The sequence below is a fragment of the Monopterus albus genome, unplaced genomic scaffold (genome assembly GCF_001952655.1).
Source record: "Monopterus albus unplaced genomic scaffold, M_albus_1.0 scaffold231.1, whole genome shotgun sequence".
NCBI lineage: Eukaryota > Metazoa > Chordata > Actinopteri > Synbranchiformes > Synbranchidae > Monopterus > Monopterus albus.
Genome location: NW_018128111.1, coordinates 362,810 through 381,198, shown reverse-complemented (window position 1 = coordinate 381,198; position 18,389 = coordinate 362,810). Strand labels below are relative to the sequence as shown.

At 43.5% G+C, this 18,389-nt stretch overlaps 1 protein-coding gene across 2 annotated transcripts in view; it reads left to right on the top strand.

Moving 5' to 3' along the window:
- Positions 1 to 3,689: 3,689 nt before the first annotated feature.
- Positions 3,690 to 18,389, top strand: part of satb2 (SATB homeobox 2) — a 40,952-nt gene continuing 26,252 nt past the window's right edge. For both annotated transcript variants that reach the window (XM_020620009.1, XM_020620010.1), the window contains exons 1-3: positions 3,690 to 4,053; positions 11,911 to 12,126; positions 15,897 to 16,082. In XM_020620009.1, coding sequence (XP_020475665.1) covers positions 11,955 to 12,126; positions 15,897 to 16,082 — 358 coding nt within the window. In that variant the 5' untranslated portion in view covers positions 3,690 to 4,053; positions 11,911 to 11,954. The remainder of the gene's footprint in view (positions 4,054 to 11,910; positions 12,127 to 15,896; positions 16,083 to 18,389) is intronic.

Sequence of the window (18,389 nt, the reverse complement as noted above, 5' to 3'; positions counted from 1 at the left end):
AAACGTCCGACTGCTTCCTGTTGTCTGTGTCACCAATGCTCATGTTAATATAATCATTTGTTCGGAACATGCGCCGACTTGTTTTCCATGATGATGTCGCTTTTATTTTCCTATGGCACATCACCTTTATTCAAAACTCTTCATTTAAAACCTTCCCTTTGCTTATATTGTCATTAGTGCAGAAAAACTCGATTTTGAGCAGGTTTACAGGCTCCAAATGTTTTTCGTGTTACTTCACAGGCTCTGACAAAAGACTGCCTCAGGTGGATGCCTCTGACATGTGACTGAGAGTGAGAAGAACCTAATGCCAACAGGCTGAGAGCTGAAGACAGGCGATGTGGACTCGGACATTCAGTGTGACCCTCGGCTCCCACATCTCTGTCTTTTCCTCTCCGCCACAAAGCCGCGCTGTTTGCACAGATGATGTTCCTGTTTGTCTCAGTGCCGCACTCCGAAGGTGACAACTGACGACTGAATGTTCCCACGGAACTAAACCGCGTCCCGGTGCCAAACACACGCACGCACCGGTTGATAAAAAAGCCGAGGAAACGACGCACTAGTCAGTGTAGGGGTGAGCACCACCGTGGACACATCAGTTTTCTGATTGTGTCATTACGTCTGTTATCGAAGAGAAAGTGAGCAGATCTAGTTTACGTGTGTATTACGCATCACTTCGCCTAAATGCGTCCATTATGTAAATTCCAGGCTAAAACCAACAATGGTTATTTATTAATATTTCACTTCAGTTTGAGCCAAGCCAGATGCATTCTTCTCTAAATGATTCTGCTGAATGTGAAATGAGTTTTGTGCTGGAGGTCTGCTCTGCTTAAAATCACAAGATCACTCTCTATAAATTGGTCTGGTCCCTGGATGTGAAATAAATAAAAGCATGTTATTCTTTTCTTTTTTTGGGGGGGGGGGAGTAGCAGTAGTGCGCGAGTGGCTGGAAGGGCCCGGAGGAGGTGGTCGGCTTCCTTACCTGTACCTAACATGTGTACTTAATCATACTGTGTGTGCTCCGCGTTACTCTCCGGTCGCTGTCAGGGTTACGCGCAGTGCAGGGCCGCAGTCCCCTCTCAGCTTCACGACGCTGTGCAGCTCCTTCACTCCCACTTCCCCAAGAAATGGTAACGAGAAGGACCGAGTTGTGTAAGTGATGCGGCAGAGAAGGAGTCTCTCTCCCCGCCGGGCTTCGACAGCTCACAGCGATCTGAGCTGCAGCTCAATGTGTTTGCATGACACATGATGTTAGTCAGCATTTACTGCCCCTTCTCCTGCTCTGAGAAACAGCTTCAATATTGTGAGAAATGTACGACTTTAAATGTGACTTTCTATTCTATTTTCATGATATTTTCGTTGTTAAATTGTGTCCGTGTAAAGCCTAAACTTCACGCCTGCAGCCAGGACTCAATTCATCCATTATAGCGGCTGTGATTAAATATTTAACTCCAAATAACTTTTGGCCTGAACACACTGGCTTTAGCAGAAATCAATTAAAAATTAACCCCATGCACGATGCTCCTCACATTCGTACATTTAAAGGATCCTGTAAAGCAGCAACCAAACGAAATGTTTATGGGAATTGACCTAAAGAGAGGAAGCGTAAAGGGAACTATTATAATTCAAAAGGTTCTTCGCCTTGACCAAGGGTTTTATATCCAAAACCGGGAGGCACTTCGGGCTAAACAGTACTGAGAGACATTTCAACGCCACTATTTTCAACCTTTACAACAGAATTAAAATTAGCTGCAAGAATTCTGCAGACTTGTAAATGTCACGGGGATGAAATCGCAACCCGGTAATTTTAGCAGACATTCAGCATAGTTAGAAGCCCTTAAATAAGCCCCTTAAATAAGCCCCTTAAACAAGCCCCTTATCACCCCTGTCCACACACACGCTGCTCTTAGGCCTAGCAGACACCACTCTGTGCTGCGCGCACCGACATCACCACCACCGTCATTATCATATTTAATATTACTGACAAGAAACGAGCCGGTCTCTGTCTGTTTCCAGGTAACTGTCACTCGGCATCTCTGGGAGCTGCCGAGGCGCCAGGTGTCCTGATGCTGACAACCGGGCTTCAGTGAATAGGTGAGTACGAGATGTGGCGTCTCTTTTTCTACAGTGAACTGTGAATGTGAGTTGGTGAGTTGTCGGAGGACCTGGACAACCGCTGTCAGGAGCTGAGCGGCTCTAGTTGTTTTAATTCTACCTGCTCCTGCCCAAGAGGACAAGACTCCAGAGGAACAGGCCGGAACAGCCGTGAATCGCTGGTCTCTATGGTCTGGCACCGCTGATCCGGTGGCTCTCCGGCCACGTTCTGGGCACCCAGAGGCAGGAGCGACCAGAACTCCCCCCCCCCCCCCGCCACTTTCTCACTGGTACCGGCCCACGGTTCCTATCAACGCCAAGCTCAATGAAAACACTGCAGCCAACACGAGCACACACTTTTCAGGCACAGTCCCAGTGTTGCAGATGTTACCAACCTGTGGCTTCATGGTGTTGCTCAGTGCGGTTGCGCATACTCTTGTTAACGTGCATGAAAGAATGTTTTGTTGCAGTTACTGTGAGGCCATAGATAAAGTGGCACATGCAAATCTGATTCTCAGCCATTCAGCTCAGGATAGCAGGCCATTAGAAACGGCTTCCTGAAAGAAGGCCCACTTCAGAATCACCACATCACCTTAATAGCATTGCTGTTTTACTGCCAACCACTTATTTCTATTTAAAGTTTCTGTTCCAGCTTTGCCCATTGAATGCCCATAGCCTACACTTTCAACAACTGTGAGGCAGCAAGTTACCACTGACCCTGAACCAGCAGACAGTCTAATAAGTGACAAGAGCTCGTTCAGCTGCAGTTTAAAAGCGGAAACTTAAAAAGTCCCATTCCTGCATTCCTGGTTCTTTTGCATTCACAAAACGCCACATGTCAGTGACATTTGACCCTCGCTGGCTTCCGTACCAATCAGACTGTCCACACACTGACATCTGTCTATCAAGTCGCAGGTTTATCATTAACACTGCGGTTGTAGTGACCCAGAGAGGAGGAGAGGGCTCATCCTTGACTAGACTCTTAGGCTACTCATTAACACGTATCAGCGCACGGGCTCCTCAGTGGGAGGACGGGGACAAGTCTGGGAGTTGGATCTCATGGGCCTGTTGCACCCTCGTGTTTACGGTCGTCTGCTGCTTAACAGGACTATTTATCAATGTAAAAACTAATTCTGGGGCACTTCTGTACCACTGTAGGTGTCCTATAAGCGAGACCCGTCCCACAAAACGCTTTCATGGGCCAAATGAATTTTCTGACGCTCCCTCTGCTCCCTCCCCTCCCTCGCTCTTTGTCTCTCCTCCCTTCTCTCCTCCCTCTATCAGTCAGTGCGCCCGTTGGCACAGCAAAGATTGAAAGTGACACACTGATTAGAAACCGGTCCTCTGTATCCTTTCAATCCCGCCAGTACTGGGACACCGATGTGTGCGTTTCGGTCAGGCTTGTGTTTTGGTTGCTCTCCCGGCCTTTCTGTTCCGGCGCTGTCCCTGCGGTGTCGCGTTGTCTTTGCGCTTTTCTCTGCTCCGAGGACATGAGTTCACAGGAGGGCAGACTTTTGCCATAAATGCGCGGTCTGAACTAAACGGCAGGGAAAAGCGTTAAAGGGAGGACGAAGAAAGTGCAGCCTGCGTTCAAACATCACGTCTGTGTGCGCGCTCCGGTCCGAACCGGGGTCCACGGCTCCAGGACACGCCGTTGCTCTCTCCCCAGCACCACTTCCACACAGACGCGTATCCTCCGTCCACCTCTCCACACTCAGCCCAGTGCTGCGCGCCCACACACTAGTACACACTAACAACATACTCTCACACACACTCCACCGCTAACTTAAACTTTTTCCTTGTGGATCTCCGGTCCGGCTCCGAGTGCACATTTAGCACAGTACCAGCGTGATCCGCCGTGCGTCCCGGGACGGAACCAAAGCCCAGCCCTGGATTCAATACTCCTGATCAATGGACAGAGCCTCGTCGGCGGCCAGCAGCGCTACAGACACGTCGTGAACAGTGAGTGGCGCACACACACACACCCACACACACCTACACACACATACAATGATTTAAACTGGGTCTAAATCATTATCACGTGCTAACAACCGAAATCAAGACATTGATCCGAGAGACACTTTTCACTTTGCACCAAACTAATTTAGTCAGTGATTATTATTATTATTATTGTTATTATTATTAATTATATTTAACTTTCAGTATTCCTGTTAATCTGGTTGTTGTTATTAGGCCATAATTAGCTGAAAAGTAACACAACTCTGTAATCAAACCAGTTTTTATAAACACGTTTACCCGTAATTTCTTCTGCATGGTGAAGTTTATCTTTTGGCAGTGTTGTGAGCATGGAGGTGAAATCTATTTTCTATAAATTGTTTATTTTTGTAGAAAGATGACGTCCACTGAAAATGTTAATAAAATCACAAAGTTGTTAAAGAAGTCAGTCTCTGAATATTAAGTTTAAACCTGCTCTCTGTCAGTTTGTGTGTGTGTGTGTGTGTGTGTGTGTGTGTGTGTGTGTGTGTGTGTGTGTGAGTGGATGGAGGTTAAAACACGAATAAAGACAGAATCTGTCTTATTTCCAGGAAACAAGAAAACGTCTTAAAATGCGAGTCTGTCCACTTAAAGAAAAATGAGTGCCGAGTTCCTCTGAGGTGCTGCAGAGTTTAAATAACAGCAGCCCGCTGCAAAGGGCATCATAATCACCAGTATGGGGGCTGAGGGCGAACAAATCATAGGAAGGACCCGGGAGGTGCTCACCCCGGTCCAGGCATTTGACCCGCAGCACATGGGCCCAAAGTCAGCGGCCGCTTTAGAGCTGGACTTGTTCACTGTGGATGGAGAATGTTGAGGAAACGTTCAGAAATGTGAAGATACGACAAAGCCCTGGTTTGATCGGGGACTGGAACTGAAAAGGCCCGGCGCTCTCTGTGTGATCACAAGGAACTGAAGGCGCAATGAGAAGCAGCGGCTCCGCAGAGCGTCACGTCTGTCCTTTGGCCAAAACACGAGCCTGTATCCCTCTGACAGGTTAGACATTCAATTGTGAGTTTCCAAAAACAAGACACAACACAGTTGTGACCCTCTTCACCTCCGGCCTGTCGGCCCCGCTTCTTCTCCAGCCTTCGTGTTTTTTCTGTTTTCCTCATCAAATGAAATGCCAGCTTCCGTTCACACAAACATGACCTTTTGGAGGATTTCTCATTTCAGCAGACAAAGCCTAGAATCGGCTTCGGATTAACAGGCTTAAAACAGAAAATCGATAGTTTTACACATATCGGCTATTGTAAAAGAATGAACAGAATGAAACTACAGGCCATAATTAATTTACACTAATTAGATGAGGCGCCAGCAGCCAACACTGCACAACGCTGTCCGTCATGCTCCCCCCACCCCCCCACAAGGCGCCAATCAAACCCTTCACATAAAAAATAACATAAATAAAACATTTTTTGAGCCAAACCACCAAGAAAACCGAATTCGTTTCAGCTGCTGTGACGGAGACTGTGTCCAGGTTTCTGGCCTGTTTGAAGTTTGCTCACATGGCGCAGAAGGTTGACGGGAGCCGCGCAGAGAGTGTCGGGACGTGACAGGCAGGTACAGGTGTGCAACGAGCTTGTATCAGAAACAGAGAGAAACCCGTGTTGTCTTTGGCCTTTCACCGAGCTGCTGGAGGCTTTTTCCTCCTCCGCTGCCGAATCGAAAGGACATTTGAGCAAATTATTTATGGTCCACAATGTCATGGATATTACACACTTTCTTTTTTTACTAGGCATTTTTGCAGTAGCTGCTCGTCTGTTTCATTATTCATTTATTTCTCGTGTAGTGCAGTTTTTTAGAAGTCAGTGAGTTTAAGCAGTCACGGTGAATTTAGACCAAGACATTAATGATCGTTTTCGGTATTTGGGTAAGTCTCCTAGTCCGTTGTGTCTGTCGCTGTGCGTCAACCCAGATGTCTGTCCACATGTAATGCAGTGTGCCTGTGCTATTAAACTGCAGATTAGATCGTGGAGCTTCACTGCTGATGCTGTGGGCGTCAGCTCCTGTCTCAGCCTTCGGCACATATCCTGATTGGTCGTCATCAATTATATATGTAACAAAGGTGTGTGTTTGTGCAGGCAGGTGGACAAAATCACAGAAACACCTCATGGCCTACTGCAGGTTGGAGCAACACCTCAAGTACAACAAAAGTTGTGCTACAATAACTTAAAACAGTTCATCTCTGCATCCCCTGTTCTGTACATGTACATGTTTTCATCTCACACTCTTATTTGTCCCTGCTGTGTGTGTGTGTGGCCCCTGGAGGTGTTAAAGCAGAGCGTGTGCACAATGCGCTGGCTGTGGTTTGTGTGGCTGAGTGTCTGTGTGCATCCTCTGTTGGAAGGGCACGGCTATAAATGCTTAACTCTTCATCCTGTTTTATTGCATGACATGTTTACGAGAGAGCCAGACATGTTTGCCAGTAGGCCTCCGCCTCGCCCCCTCACCCTCGCTGTGTGTGTGTATGTGTCTGAGGCTGTGGACCCAGAGCTACAAAACAGTTGTGTGTTTATGAAGGTGTCGCCTGTCTTGGTGACACATGTGATGGCCATCAACTGGTTACCACTAATGGCAGGCCCTTTTCTTAACCAGTATGACTGTGATGCTTCCTCCTGAGGGACGATTCTGCTCATGTTGCTGCACTTTAACCACAGTGGCAGAGCTGGAGCAGGCACATCCCAGCTTCATTACTCTGTTCCTTCCTATGCATACATGTATGTTTTGTGTTTTGTTTTTTTTTTGCCAGCAGGGCTTTTAATATCTACCCCCCCTTCTCCCCCGCCTCCTGCCTTCTTTTATCTGTGCTGCAGAGCCAAGCATTAACCAATAGCTTGATAACCCTGCTATAAAAGTGGATCTGGAACGGGAAGAACAGCCGTATCTCTGGATATTTTCCTATAGGTGACGCCTCTCCCCTTCTCCCTGGCTAATAATGCCCTCACAAGTCACTCTCTCTCTCTGTGCCTGCTTTGCACGTTAAAGGCACAGGCTTTCATTAGCAGGCACGTATGGTAATGGTAGCAGAGACACCAGAGAGGCAGTCAGAGCAGAGAGACCCTGCACTGTTAGAGGTTAGTTGTATTTCCTATATCCACAAGGTTCCATACAGGTAAAGCCTGGACACACTGTCCTGCTGTTCAGCTGTTTTGCCCACACTTTCCCCTGTTAGGCTGTTCTCTCCCTTTAAATCTCAGAGTGCAAGTGAGTGTGTGAGTTTAGGAGCTGCAGTGTTTATTGATTTCTGTATCCTGATCACTTACAACAGGATTACAGTGAAGCTGTGCGTGTGACGTTGTTGTGAAGGCAGGAGGTAACATAAAAACAGGATTCTTCTTCAGTGCATCTTAAAGACAAACACCAACTGCCTGTTGTTACTGCTAAATGTGGATTTGTTGTGCACATTAAAACAGCTAGATAACACTTTAAAGTGTTTTTCCAAACCTTAATCCAGGTGAGACAAAAATAATGGCACGAGAGAGAGCAGCCGAGATAAAAACTAAACTTTAAAAAGTAGGAAAGGGATAAAAAGTGGACAGGAGCTTTCGTGGTTCACGTTATACTTCTTTACACACCGGTCATTACACCATAGGTCTCTCACACGGACGGGGCTACCAACCAGTCTGTAGAGCTCAGACTGGCTCTGGATTACACGTTAGCCTCTGTTTGTGAGTGTTTACATCTCTGAGCCGTACTTTATGCTTATAGGTGTGTTTGTTGTTGTGTCCTACTCGTCTGTTTCTTTTGGTGCTTCTGCACGTTTGCTCTGGAATCTTGTCTTTGGCGCTCAGTGTGTATTTGTTATGTCTAGAGCCTGTAATAATGTGGAACCTGATAGTGTTTATTTGTATTTAAAAATATGAGCTGATTTTAATCAGCATTAGAGATTTCTTCAACAAGACTTTGAATCATTAACAGCTCTTAATAATTCATGGCGCAGTTTCTCTGAGGGGTGTGACAGTTGCCCAGAGAAGCAATAAATTGGGAAACATGTCATGACCTTCTCCTTATCAAAAAGACATTACATTTGGTGTCCGTCTCCATAGCAGATATGTAACTACTCCTCTTATCAGGTCTTTATTAACTGCTCTACCTATCACACACCTTATTAAACAACGGATGAATTTAGGATGCAGATGACAACGATCTCATTGTCTGAAGGTTGAGATCCGTGTTGCTAAATCCAGGCGTCATTAATATACCGTCACAGCCATGCCCATCCTTAAATAAAGACGGCCTTTACAACAAAATCTTATTGCTCAACACACCTGTAATAATTAAATAAAACAGATTAGCATTTATCAGTCTGTGACCATAGATGATACTGTGATGTCTGCACCCACGTTATTAATTTCAAGCCACCGAGGACAGAGGTGTTACAGTGTTTACAATGAAAACAGATCATTTCACTCAGTCACTAAATTAATCAACCTGTATACTGGACAGGATTCCAGTCTGTCACGGGGCTGACATGTAGACAAACAACCACACACTCACTCCTAGGGGCAATCTAGAGTCACCAGTCAAGCTAAGCTGCATGTTTTTGGATCGTAGGAGGAAGCCGGAGCACCCGGAGAGACCCCATGCAGGCACAGGGGGAACATGTAGACTCTGCACAGACAGCGCTAACCACTGCGATGCCCCCATTAATCTGTTATCAAAACAGATGTTTCAGTATTACATAGCACATACAGCATTCATGTTGCTGCAGCTGCTCGAGGGGGAGACCATTTTAGTTACTTTAAATACAGTTGTGTAGTTTGGTCCACTGGTTCTCAACTAATGGGCCAGACCCCCCCTTTACCTTACCGTGCAAAGGTAAGGTAAAATAAAACATAAAATTAGGATATTCCTAATTTACTGACTTACTTACTTCACTGATAAATAATTTTCATACAGTCCCTAACACATTACTCCTTTTACTTAAGGTTCCCATTTTTAATTTAGCATTTATAAGCAATATAAAACATGTGATAAATGGTTTATAGAACACTATATAAGCAGATATAATGACATAATCTGCTCTAAAATTTCTGGCTAAACACAAAGACCCTGGCACAACTTAATACTACAACAAAAAGTCAATACAATCAGTGACTGCACATTTAATGCCCTCTAGGGCTGCTGTCAGCATCAGAAATTTTTTTTTCCAAAAAAAGCCATTAGAAGACACGTCCACTGTACCGCGTGTACTACTGACTGATAAATACATTTCTGATACTGCCATTAAACCTGTTATTATTTCAGCTCTTTCTATCAGACATTATGTGGAAATGAACTGCCTCAAATCTCCCACTGAGGGACCAATACAGTGCTTTGAATTAATATTTAAGTATTTATTAATGCACTGTTAACTGTCAAAAAGTAAAGGTACACATCTTCATGTAGTTAATAAAAATATCCCGTATGTGACCTGGTAACAGTTGATGTCTTATCTCAGGGAGAGCACCAGTGGAAGAAGTACAGAGAACTTCTAATTAAATACAAAAAAAATAAATATATTTACTAAAATACCAAAAGTAAAATATGCGATTATGCAGAATGACATTAATGAACATTATTGGATTATAATTACTGATGCATTATCATGCACATCCCGTTAGTGTTGCAGCTGGTAAAGGTGGAGCTAGTTTACCTTATATAATGTGGAGTACTTCACATACACTTGTATTTTGTTTGATTCATCTGATTCTGAAAAGGAACTAAAGTTATCAGATACATGCAGTGCAGTAAAAAGTACAAGATTTGCCTCTGAATCGTAGTGAAGTCCAAGTATGAAGGATCAGAAACTGTACGGTACAAGTACCTCAGTACTTGAGTGAATGTCCTTGGTTATTTTCCACAAGTGTATGCAAGTTGACAAAAATACACAGTACAATAAATATTCTTTATCTCTGGGGTTAAATACCAAATGAAGTATACTGTAGTTGAAGCAGGACGTGTTGAGAGATCAGATGTTGTAGTGTGTGTGTGTGTGTTTCAGGTGAGATGGTGAGATGTCGCTGAGGGCAGGTCTTGATATGGATCACCAGTAGCGGGGGAAGCTATGACAGGACGGGGCTTGTTGCTGATAGAGACAGATTCTCTGTAGGGTTATTTCTCAATAAGAGGTGAAGATGCAAACTAAACTCAATCTTCTTGTAGCCACATTTTAACAAGGCAGGTAGAGACTCACATATCGTCAGCTGAAGAGCAGCACTGGCTGTGAACTGCATCTGACAGCATCAGTGAGTTTCTGTCAGTGCTCTGTTATAACCAGTTGTTCCTTTAATGCCTCGACAACATTGATAGTGGTCAGATTTATTTGCTTTCCTTTTCCTCAGCAAACCTCCCATTGTGAACAGTAGCTACCACTGTACTCACATTAAACCCACTGCGTTCCACTCAGTGTTACTCTTGGGACTTTGCCTCCCACACTTTTTAATCACAACCAAAGCTAATGTTTTTAATTTATCATTGATTTTGAAATTTCCTTCTTATTACCTCTCTTTTTTTTTTATTTTGTGGTGGATGGTGTTTGTCAGCGGTGTTGTGGGGGGGGGCAGACAAAACATAGCCTTTGTTCAGAGTTACAACAGCTGGAGCAGTAAAAGCTGCAGAAATATTTAATAGTGAGGGGGGAGGATGCAGTTTCTAATCAAGCACACTACACTCAAACAAAAACCATGGACTCTCCCTCACTTGTTCTGCTGAACTGCTGGCCAGGGTCACTTGGTGCAGACACCCGCTGTGTTTTTCCACTCCCAGATCTGGCCACTAACTGGATTTCCATACTCTGATAGAAAAGCCTCTCATCACTGCTCTCTTCTCTTTCCTTTCTAATCTCTCTGTCTTCACCGAGGGTCACACATGCTGGCAGATATTGTCCTGGGGCTCGTATGTAAATAAAAACATTCCATTTGGTCTGAGTGAGCTGGCTGCTCTTTGGTACTTTGGCGTGTGTCCTCTGTTTGGCCTGGCAGCGTTTCTAAGGGCATTAGCCTATATTAGATATTTGGCTGATGCTTCCTTATCAGGGAACCCACAAGGCTCACACTCTCATGAATGTGTATGTACACGGTGGGGGCTGTGCCCTCATGTTATGAGGTATATGTACTCATACGTACTTAGAACTAGCAAATATTAAAAAGAAAAGACAAAAACTTGAGTAAATTGTCATTAACAAATAAAGAAAACTAGTTTAAAATATTTATTTTTCGCTAAAACGAACAAAATTTAAGTGACTACATTTTGACTTAACTAATATACATTTTATAAAAAAGAGTAAAAGTAAATCAAAATCAGCCTCAGTACTTCTGATTTTCCTTCCTTGTCTGTCACTATCAGCTACAAGTCAATTCAATGCACAGTAAATCTTTAAAAATAGGTCACAAATATATAGTAAAAATTTTTTAAATGTCCGAATAATGCCATAAAACAGCTGGCCACTGTGTTTTTAGCAAACAGGAATAAATAACACATTTGTTGGGGACTATTTTCAGCTGTGGATTAATACACATTTGGTGTAAAAGTTAGTATTTCCATGGCAAAGTGGTGCATTTGGAACTGATTTATGTTCAGACTTGTTCATGTTGCCCTGCACAGCTTGCTGATGTGTGTTGGACAGAAGAATAAAAGACATCAGGCTTTAACTAGACAAAATATTTGGAGCAGGATAAATTGATCATTATTTTTTAGTCTTTTCTGTTTTTGTTTTTTTTTAATGATCCTTATTATCCTTATTCTTTAACCTCTCTTTATCCTCCATGTAAAACCATCCACTTTCAGCAATTTCTGGTCCATTTTCCCACACATAGTGACAACTTGAATCCCTGTCTGCAGACTCATTCTCACTGGCTGGAGCTCCTTTGGGGGTCTGGGGGAGGATGGAGCGAGGAGGGGAGAGTCCCATCACCCAGGACAGTCCTGAGCAGAGGGGAGGCAGCCCGGACCTCAGCGGCCTCCCACCTCCGGGCAAGAAGAGCCGGTTGGAGCTCAACGGGAGCCCCACTGGGCCACGCATACGCCACAACGGAGCCCTGCCAAGACCTCTGGGAGGTAAGCACCACGAGATGCACGTAGCATAAGCGAGGAGAGAATGGAGACTGCTTTTATTGTATGTGTGTGTATTTCAATTTGCACATAATGAAAATGAGCGGAAACACTAGAATCTCTTAATAAGGCTGAAATATTGCAGAAACGTTGTGACGCTTGTCTAAGGTGCAAAGGTTGATGTATTTATAAAAGCAAAATGTGACAAACATCCACTGACGAGAGGAGCGACACGGTGACTGTGATCTTCTTCACATGAATACACCAAACCGATGCCACATCATGTTTTCTACATAGTTTGAGATTTGACTGCTGCTCACGTCACTGCGCCATCTTCTTCTGTGGTGATAAAATAGCACTTGACTGGAGAATTTGAGCCACAGGCTGTAACATTCACATTACAGTAGTTAAACATGTACTTTTTCTTTTTCTTATATTTTTGAAATGTTTTTAACCTGAATAAAAATTTGACTCATAAAAAATGAATACCCACTGTTAAAATGTGGTCGATGACTAAAAACAAAGCATCATATACCTGAGAAATGAACAAGGTAACAATCACTTTCCAAACTGTGCACATCACTGGAATCTTGTGAAAACAGAAAACAACAGATGATGCCATTTCGCCCAGGTGTCAGAGGTTTTTGAGCTCTGCTGTACCAAACCCAAAGACACGGCTTTAGGCTCGGCAACGAGCCACGTCCTGGCTCAGGGCTCCGTGCTGTAGTGAGAACCCTGTTTCTACACTGTTAATCTATAAGTCTGGGGGGAACTGTATAATACAGGCTTACCAAATAAAGCAGATTGCTCCATATAAACAAGATTTATACAACTCACTTTGGGTTATCGATCCCTGCATTCATTGTGAAAGTTGTTTCCTGTTTATGTGTTTGCACATGTGTGTGCGCCCTCTGTGTCTGGGTGTTTGTGTTGCCATCTGTTTGCAGAAACGTCTCTTAAACTCTTTCATTTCCCTTAATTTAGGAAGAAATCTAAACAGTTTGACAGTATCAAATATATATTTATTGTTTATACTGACTGAAAAATTCAAAGCCAACACGAAACGATTTCAGGTCTGTACCATCACATCAAACAGATTTGTTTCAAGATATTACTAACTTAACCTAAAATTCACCCTTGCATCTTTGAATAAAAAGAGACGTGTCTGTGGGTTTGAGCCGCGCTCGGCTGCACGGTACGAGTCTGTGAAGATGCACCTGTCTGTGGGTTTGGCAGCTAAAGAGGTTAACAGCAGTGAGGAGGTAGGATTTGATCACAGTAAGAAGAGAGGAAGAATCAGTGCGTTAGAGTGAGGAATGAACAAATGTTTAAATATAGGAAATATATTTCTGTGTGTTGAATGGATGGTTGGCCTGTCGCAGGGATGAGCTGAAGACGAGAAACTCGATGTCTCTCCTCTAAACCGCACTGCTGCCCTGCGGCCACGCACACACGCATACACACCCCAACAGAGCAACTTGCAAACACAAGCCACAAATTTACACACACACCACACGTCCACACTCACAAACTCTGTGACACTCACACCCAAGAAATGCTGCCAAAACACACACACATACATCTTATTTAAATATTCCTATTCATTCATCCTCATACATATTAGAGGGATTAGAGGTTTGTGGCAACGTCACATCATCCAAACCAGATCACACAGACAGCGGGCAAATCACAGGACAGTGAATATAAGAGAAGACAGACCGAGGTGGAGACAGAGGACAGAGCGAGATAGAGTCAGAGAGAGTGAGCTCAGTGTTGACAGTTATATTTCCCTGATGGGGGAAATTCACTTACTTGAATTGGCACGGTGCTCCAGTGTGTAATTCACTCCATGAGAGCCTGGAGAACTGGGAGCCGATTGATTAATGAGGAGGAAATAGAAATATAGGAATTGACTGATTAAAACAACGGGTGGGGTGGATCCAGGTGGGGGTGGGGGGGCTAATGCTGCACTCACCTCATGTATTTGTATGGAGGAGCATATGTGTGTGCTGGGAGAGGAGGTACAGTGTGCTGTATTATTAGTGCTGGGACGCTGCCTAATGCTCTCAGTGCATCGTTTCTTCAGAGAGCTTTAATTAATTGCCACTTGACAGGTGGCCCAAAACCAAAAGCCTTTTAGGAAAAAGCCTGATATTGGAACAGAAGGGCTGATATATGTGCAGGGAGCAGAGGGATGGAAATGTTAGAATGAGGGCTCATCTCCATTTAAATGAAAGATCAGACCAAGGTGTCATGATATGAGAAAGCAACATTACAGTAACATTGTTATGCTGCCAGTAAACTCTGTCAGAACTGCTTAAGAAACCCTCCCCTCCTCATCCTTCCAGCATCAGATCAGGCAGGACGGTGTCCCAGCATTTTCATTTTCATTCACCATTTGTCATTTTCTTAAAATTGATAAAATACATTAATATCTACTACATGCCGGGATTGGCCGGCTGCGCGGAGGAACTTACTGACCCATAACCTGAACCTTTTAGAACAAAGGACGAAGGTGGCCAGTTCGACTTTGCTTTACCACTGTATTTTATAGCAACAGCAAGGATCAGACGGGCGTCAGTGAAAAGGCAACGGGCTTTCGATTTATGTAATAAATAATAAAAAACGTCCTTGTTTTAAAAAGTCCCTATAGAGGTGAAATGGATCAGGTTGGTGAGGTCATCTAGTGGAAAAGATTTGTTTGTTCAGAGACATTCACAGTGTTGGACCAGTTTGTTACCATCGTAAAACTAGCGTTGTGAAAAAGCTTGAGGGAAGAAATTCAAACCCCACCTTAGTTCTTTCCTCCACACAGCAGGTCAGTCGCTAGGGGTAGCGGGTGGGACCACCCCCATCCCGACACTGAAAGGTGTGGAGGGAGGTGTGTTTAACATGAATTCGCCTGAAGCATGCTGACACCGTAAGGGAGGAGGTAGGTTGGATTATTTCTGTCTCCTACTAACTGTCAGAGTTGGATTGTTGTAACTCCAGCTCTGGTCCTTCCCTCATCTTAACCAAATAGTTTTAGCCACCTTAACCCAATCTGAACAATGGCAGGTCAGAATATGGTTCCTGGAATTGTTTCTCTAAAGGTCCTGACCGTCTTTGTCACCAGGCTTGGTCACTACTTAGATTTGTCTCTGTCTTAACTTAATAGTTAATAGAATCATTCAAAACATCCACATGTGTGGTTCAAAGAATTGCTCAAAGCCTTTGAAAGTAAGTCAAGGTTTTAGCCCTTGTGTGTGTGTGAGTGTGCTGGGAGAGCTCCACTTCTCTGGAGAGTCTGGTTTGGTTTTCACTGGACCTACAGTATATTTTCATGGCATTATTTACATTGAAGAAGTTCTCTTTTGACCACATGTAAACTGCATTAACAGCATTATTTTAGTTTTAATCCTCCCAGTTATGGTTTTGTTGGTTGTTAAACTGATTTATTTTTTAGCTTTTGCATCTCTTATTAATTCTTTAATGAAAGCAGCGGTTGTTGAAGTCTTTTGTATAGTCTTTGCAGATCTATTAAGGGACTTATAATAATGGCTCTACTATCTAATAGGCCGTTAAATAAAATGTCAAGTGGCCTGCATTTGCTGTATCTTGTAATAGTTAACAGCATAAAACAAAAAGGATGAAGTGATTATAAGTTTGACCCACATTAAATTCAGTCCCCATGTCTGCCATCCATGAGAGATAAACTGTGTTGTGGTCACAGACAATAAAAGCCAGGCATTAAGAGACTCTTCCTGATGTTCACCCCTTTTGGCCTTCCTCCACAGGTCTGATGATTCCAGTCTTCTGTGTGGTGGAACAGTCAGATGGAGGGTTTCAGACCGACGGATGTGAAGGAAGAGAGGAGCATGCAGAGTTTGTTCTGGTCAGGAAGGATATTCTCTTCTCTCAGCTGGTGGAGACGGCTCTCTTGGCCCTCGGCTACTCCCACAGCTCAGCGGCACAAGCACACGGTCAGTCAGAGCGCAACACAGAGACTGTGGCGACACCTTTATCATACATACAAGTTCATGGTGGTATTGATATTTTCTTTTAACGCCAAAAAGAAAAAATACCGAAATTATGTCTTATTCTTTAAATCTGTCTTGCACCTCTTGGATTTCTGTTTATGCTGCTATCTCAAAAAAACCTTGAGGCAAAAACAGGTTGACTGGTTGGCAGAGGCTTACAACTGTGAAGTGGTAATTCTAGTTGTGCTTGTTTTACATCCTTAATAATGTTTAGCATCTACCCACCTCATGAACACCAGAGAAAAGGTTTTTTCTTTGAGGTAAAGAAATCTAAAACTGGGTGGAAATAATGTGTTTTCAGCAATGGCCTTCATCTGAAAAAAAGAAAATGAGGAAAATGAAAACAGCAGCTAAACAAAGAAAACCTCCCACAGGAACAATAGAGTCAGACAGAAGGTCCATGTCACAGTAGGGGACACATGACGATGCTGCCAAAATCAATAACACATCTTACAGCTTGAAACTTTTTAGGCTCAGTAGAGAAACACTAAATAACTGTAGTCTTTCAATCCTGTCAGCATACTATAATTTAAAAGCCAAATATCCGAGGTCAAGCTGCCTTGTTTTGTTAGTATGAGTTTCATCAGGGCCGTTATTAATAGTCTCGATTTTCCAACCACCAAGTGTCTCTCACTGTGTAAACTATGACTCAGAAAGAAACACCCCACAGTTTAGGGGTCAAGACAGAATGAAAGGAGACCCTCCCTCTAATCACAGGCCTGCAAGGAAACCTGGATGTGAGGTGGCCCGTTTGGAGCAGACACTGCACTGTAACAGCGGCAGCAAGCATAAGAAAGCCTCTCTAAAACATAACTAAGACACAGACCAAGCCTGACCGAGCTCATTAGAGACACAACAAACAGGAATGCTGGACAGGAATGTCTCCGCAACAATGCAATGTGTGTGTGTGTGGGTGGGTGTACAGTATGTGTGAGAATGCTTATGAAGCAGAGGAAAAGAAAAACTACCGCTGTAATTTACTGCCGCACACATGGTAGTCATCTGCAGCAGGACAGTGTCATTTACTGCTGTCTTTCCCTGTTCCATCTGGGGAAGTTGCCTCACACCCATATAAAACAGTCACAGCAGAGCGACAGGGAGCAACACGGCTATTACAATAGACTGAAAACGGTGGGAGATCCGGATCTGTTTGAAATGTCATTCGAGTGTTTGTTTGTGTGCGTGTGTGTTCTCACAATCACATAAACACACTTGCACAGGCAGTCCTTTCACTGCCTGTCAGTCTGATGGTTAAACAATAAATAATACAACTGTTCCCCTACTGGATGAAAAATGTCTCATGGGAATCAGGAGTAACATGTTTCAGTGCTTGGTGCTAGAAATCTGTCCTAAGATATCCTGAACTTAAACCTGAAGTCTGACTTCAGTTAGAACCGTTTTGTTCAGTTTCAGAACCAAGTAGTTGGAGCTGTCGACTACACAAAGGCAGCAATGTTAAACCTGCAGAAGTTGGGTTTTTGACATACCTACTGTAGCTTCACCTTTTAAGTTGATATGGGGGACTTTTAAGCAAACCGTTACTTATTTACACATCCAGCAGAGCAAAAACGACGCTATGAGAGAGGAGAGGAGAGTGTTAACCAGAAAAGTTGTCGTCTGGACACTAAACAATGAGGTGAAAGTCACTAAAGCTCTGTTACACATTGTCACATTGTCAGTTAATACATTGTTATTATAAATATATCAATCATATCAGCTGTAAAGAATTTAATTTAGACCTGGTGCAGGGGTTTATGGGTAAAAGGACACTCACGGACCACTTAAGATTTAAGCCTTAACATCTGTGTTTATGAAGCTCAAAATGTTTCAGTTTCTGGTGAAATTGTCATAAATATATAAATTCAATTACATGTTTATTATTGAGGTCTTAGCTAACGGTGGCATTACTTTTTATTAGCTGTGGCTCAGGAGGTAAAACGGTTGTCTCCCAGCTGGAAGGCTGGTGGTCTCCCCAGTCCACATGTTGATGTGTCTTTGGGCGAGACAATAAACTAGTTGTCCCTGGTGGCCAGCACCGCCATGAGTAAGAAACTCCCCCACAGGGATTAATAAAGTATAATAACATCTCAATTTAAAATGTAAAATTCAGAGGTGATACTAATATTTGGACCCTCTCATGTACAGTATGTAGCTGCAGAGAATGAAAATATGGAGACACCTCTGAATATAATATCTGGGTCTGACCCTACAACAGAATATTTTATAAATAGTAACTTGGCATGTTCACAT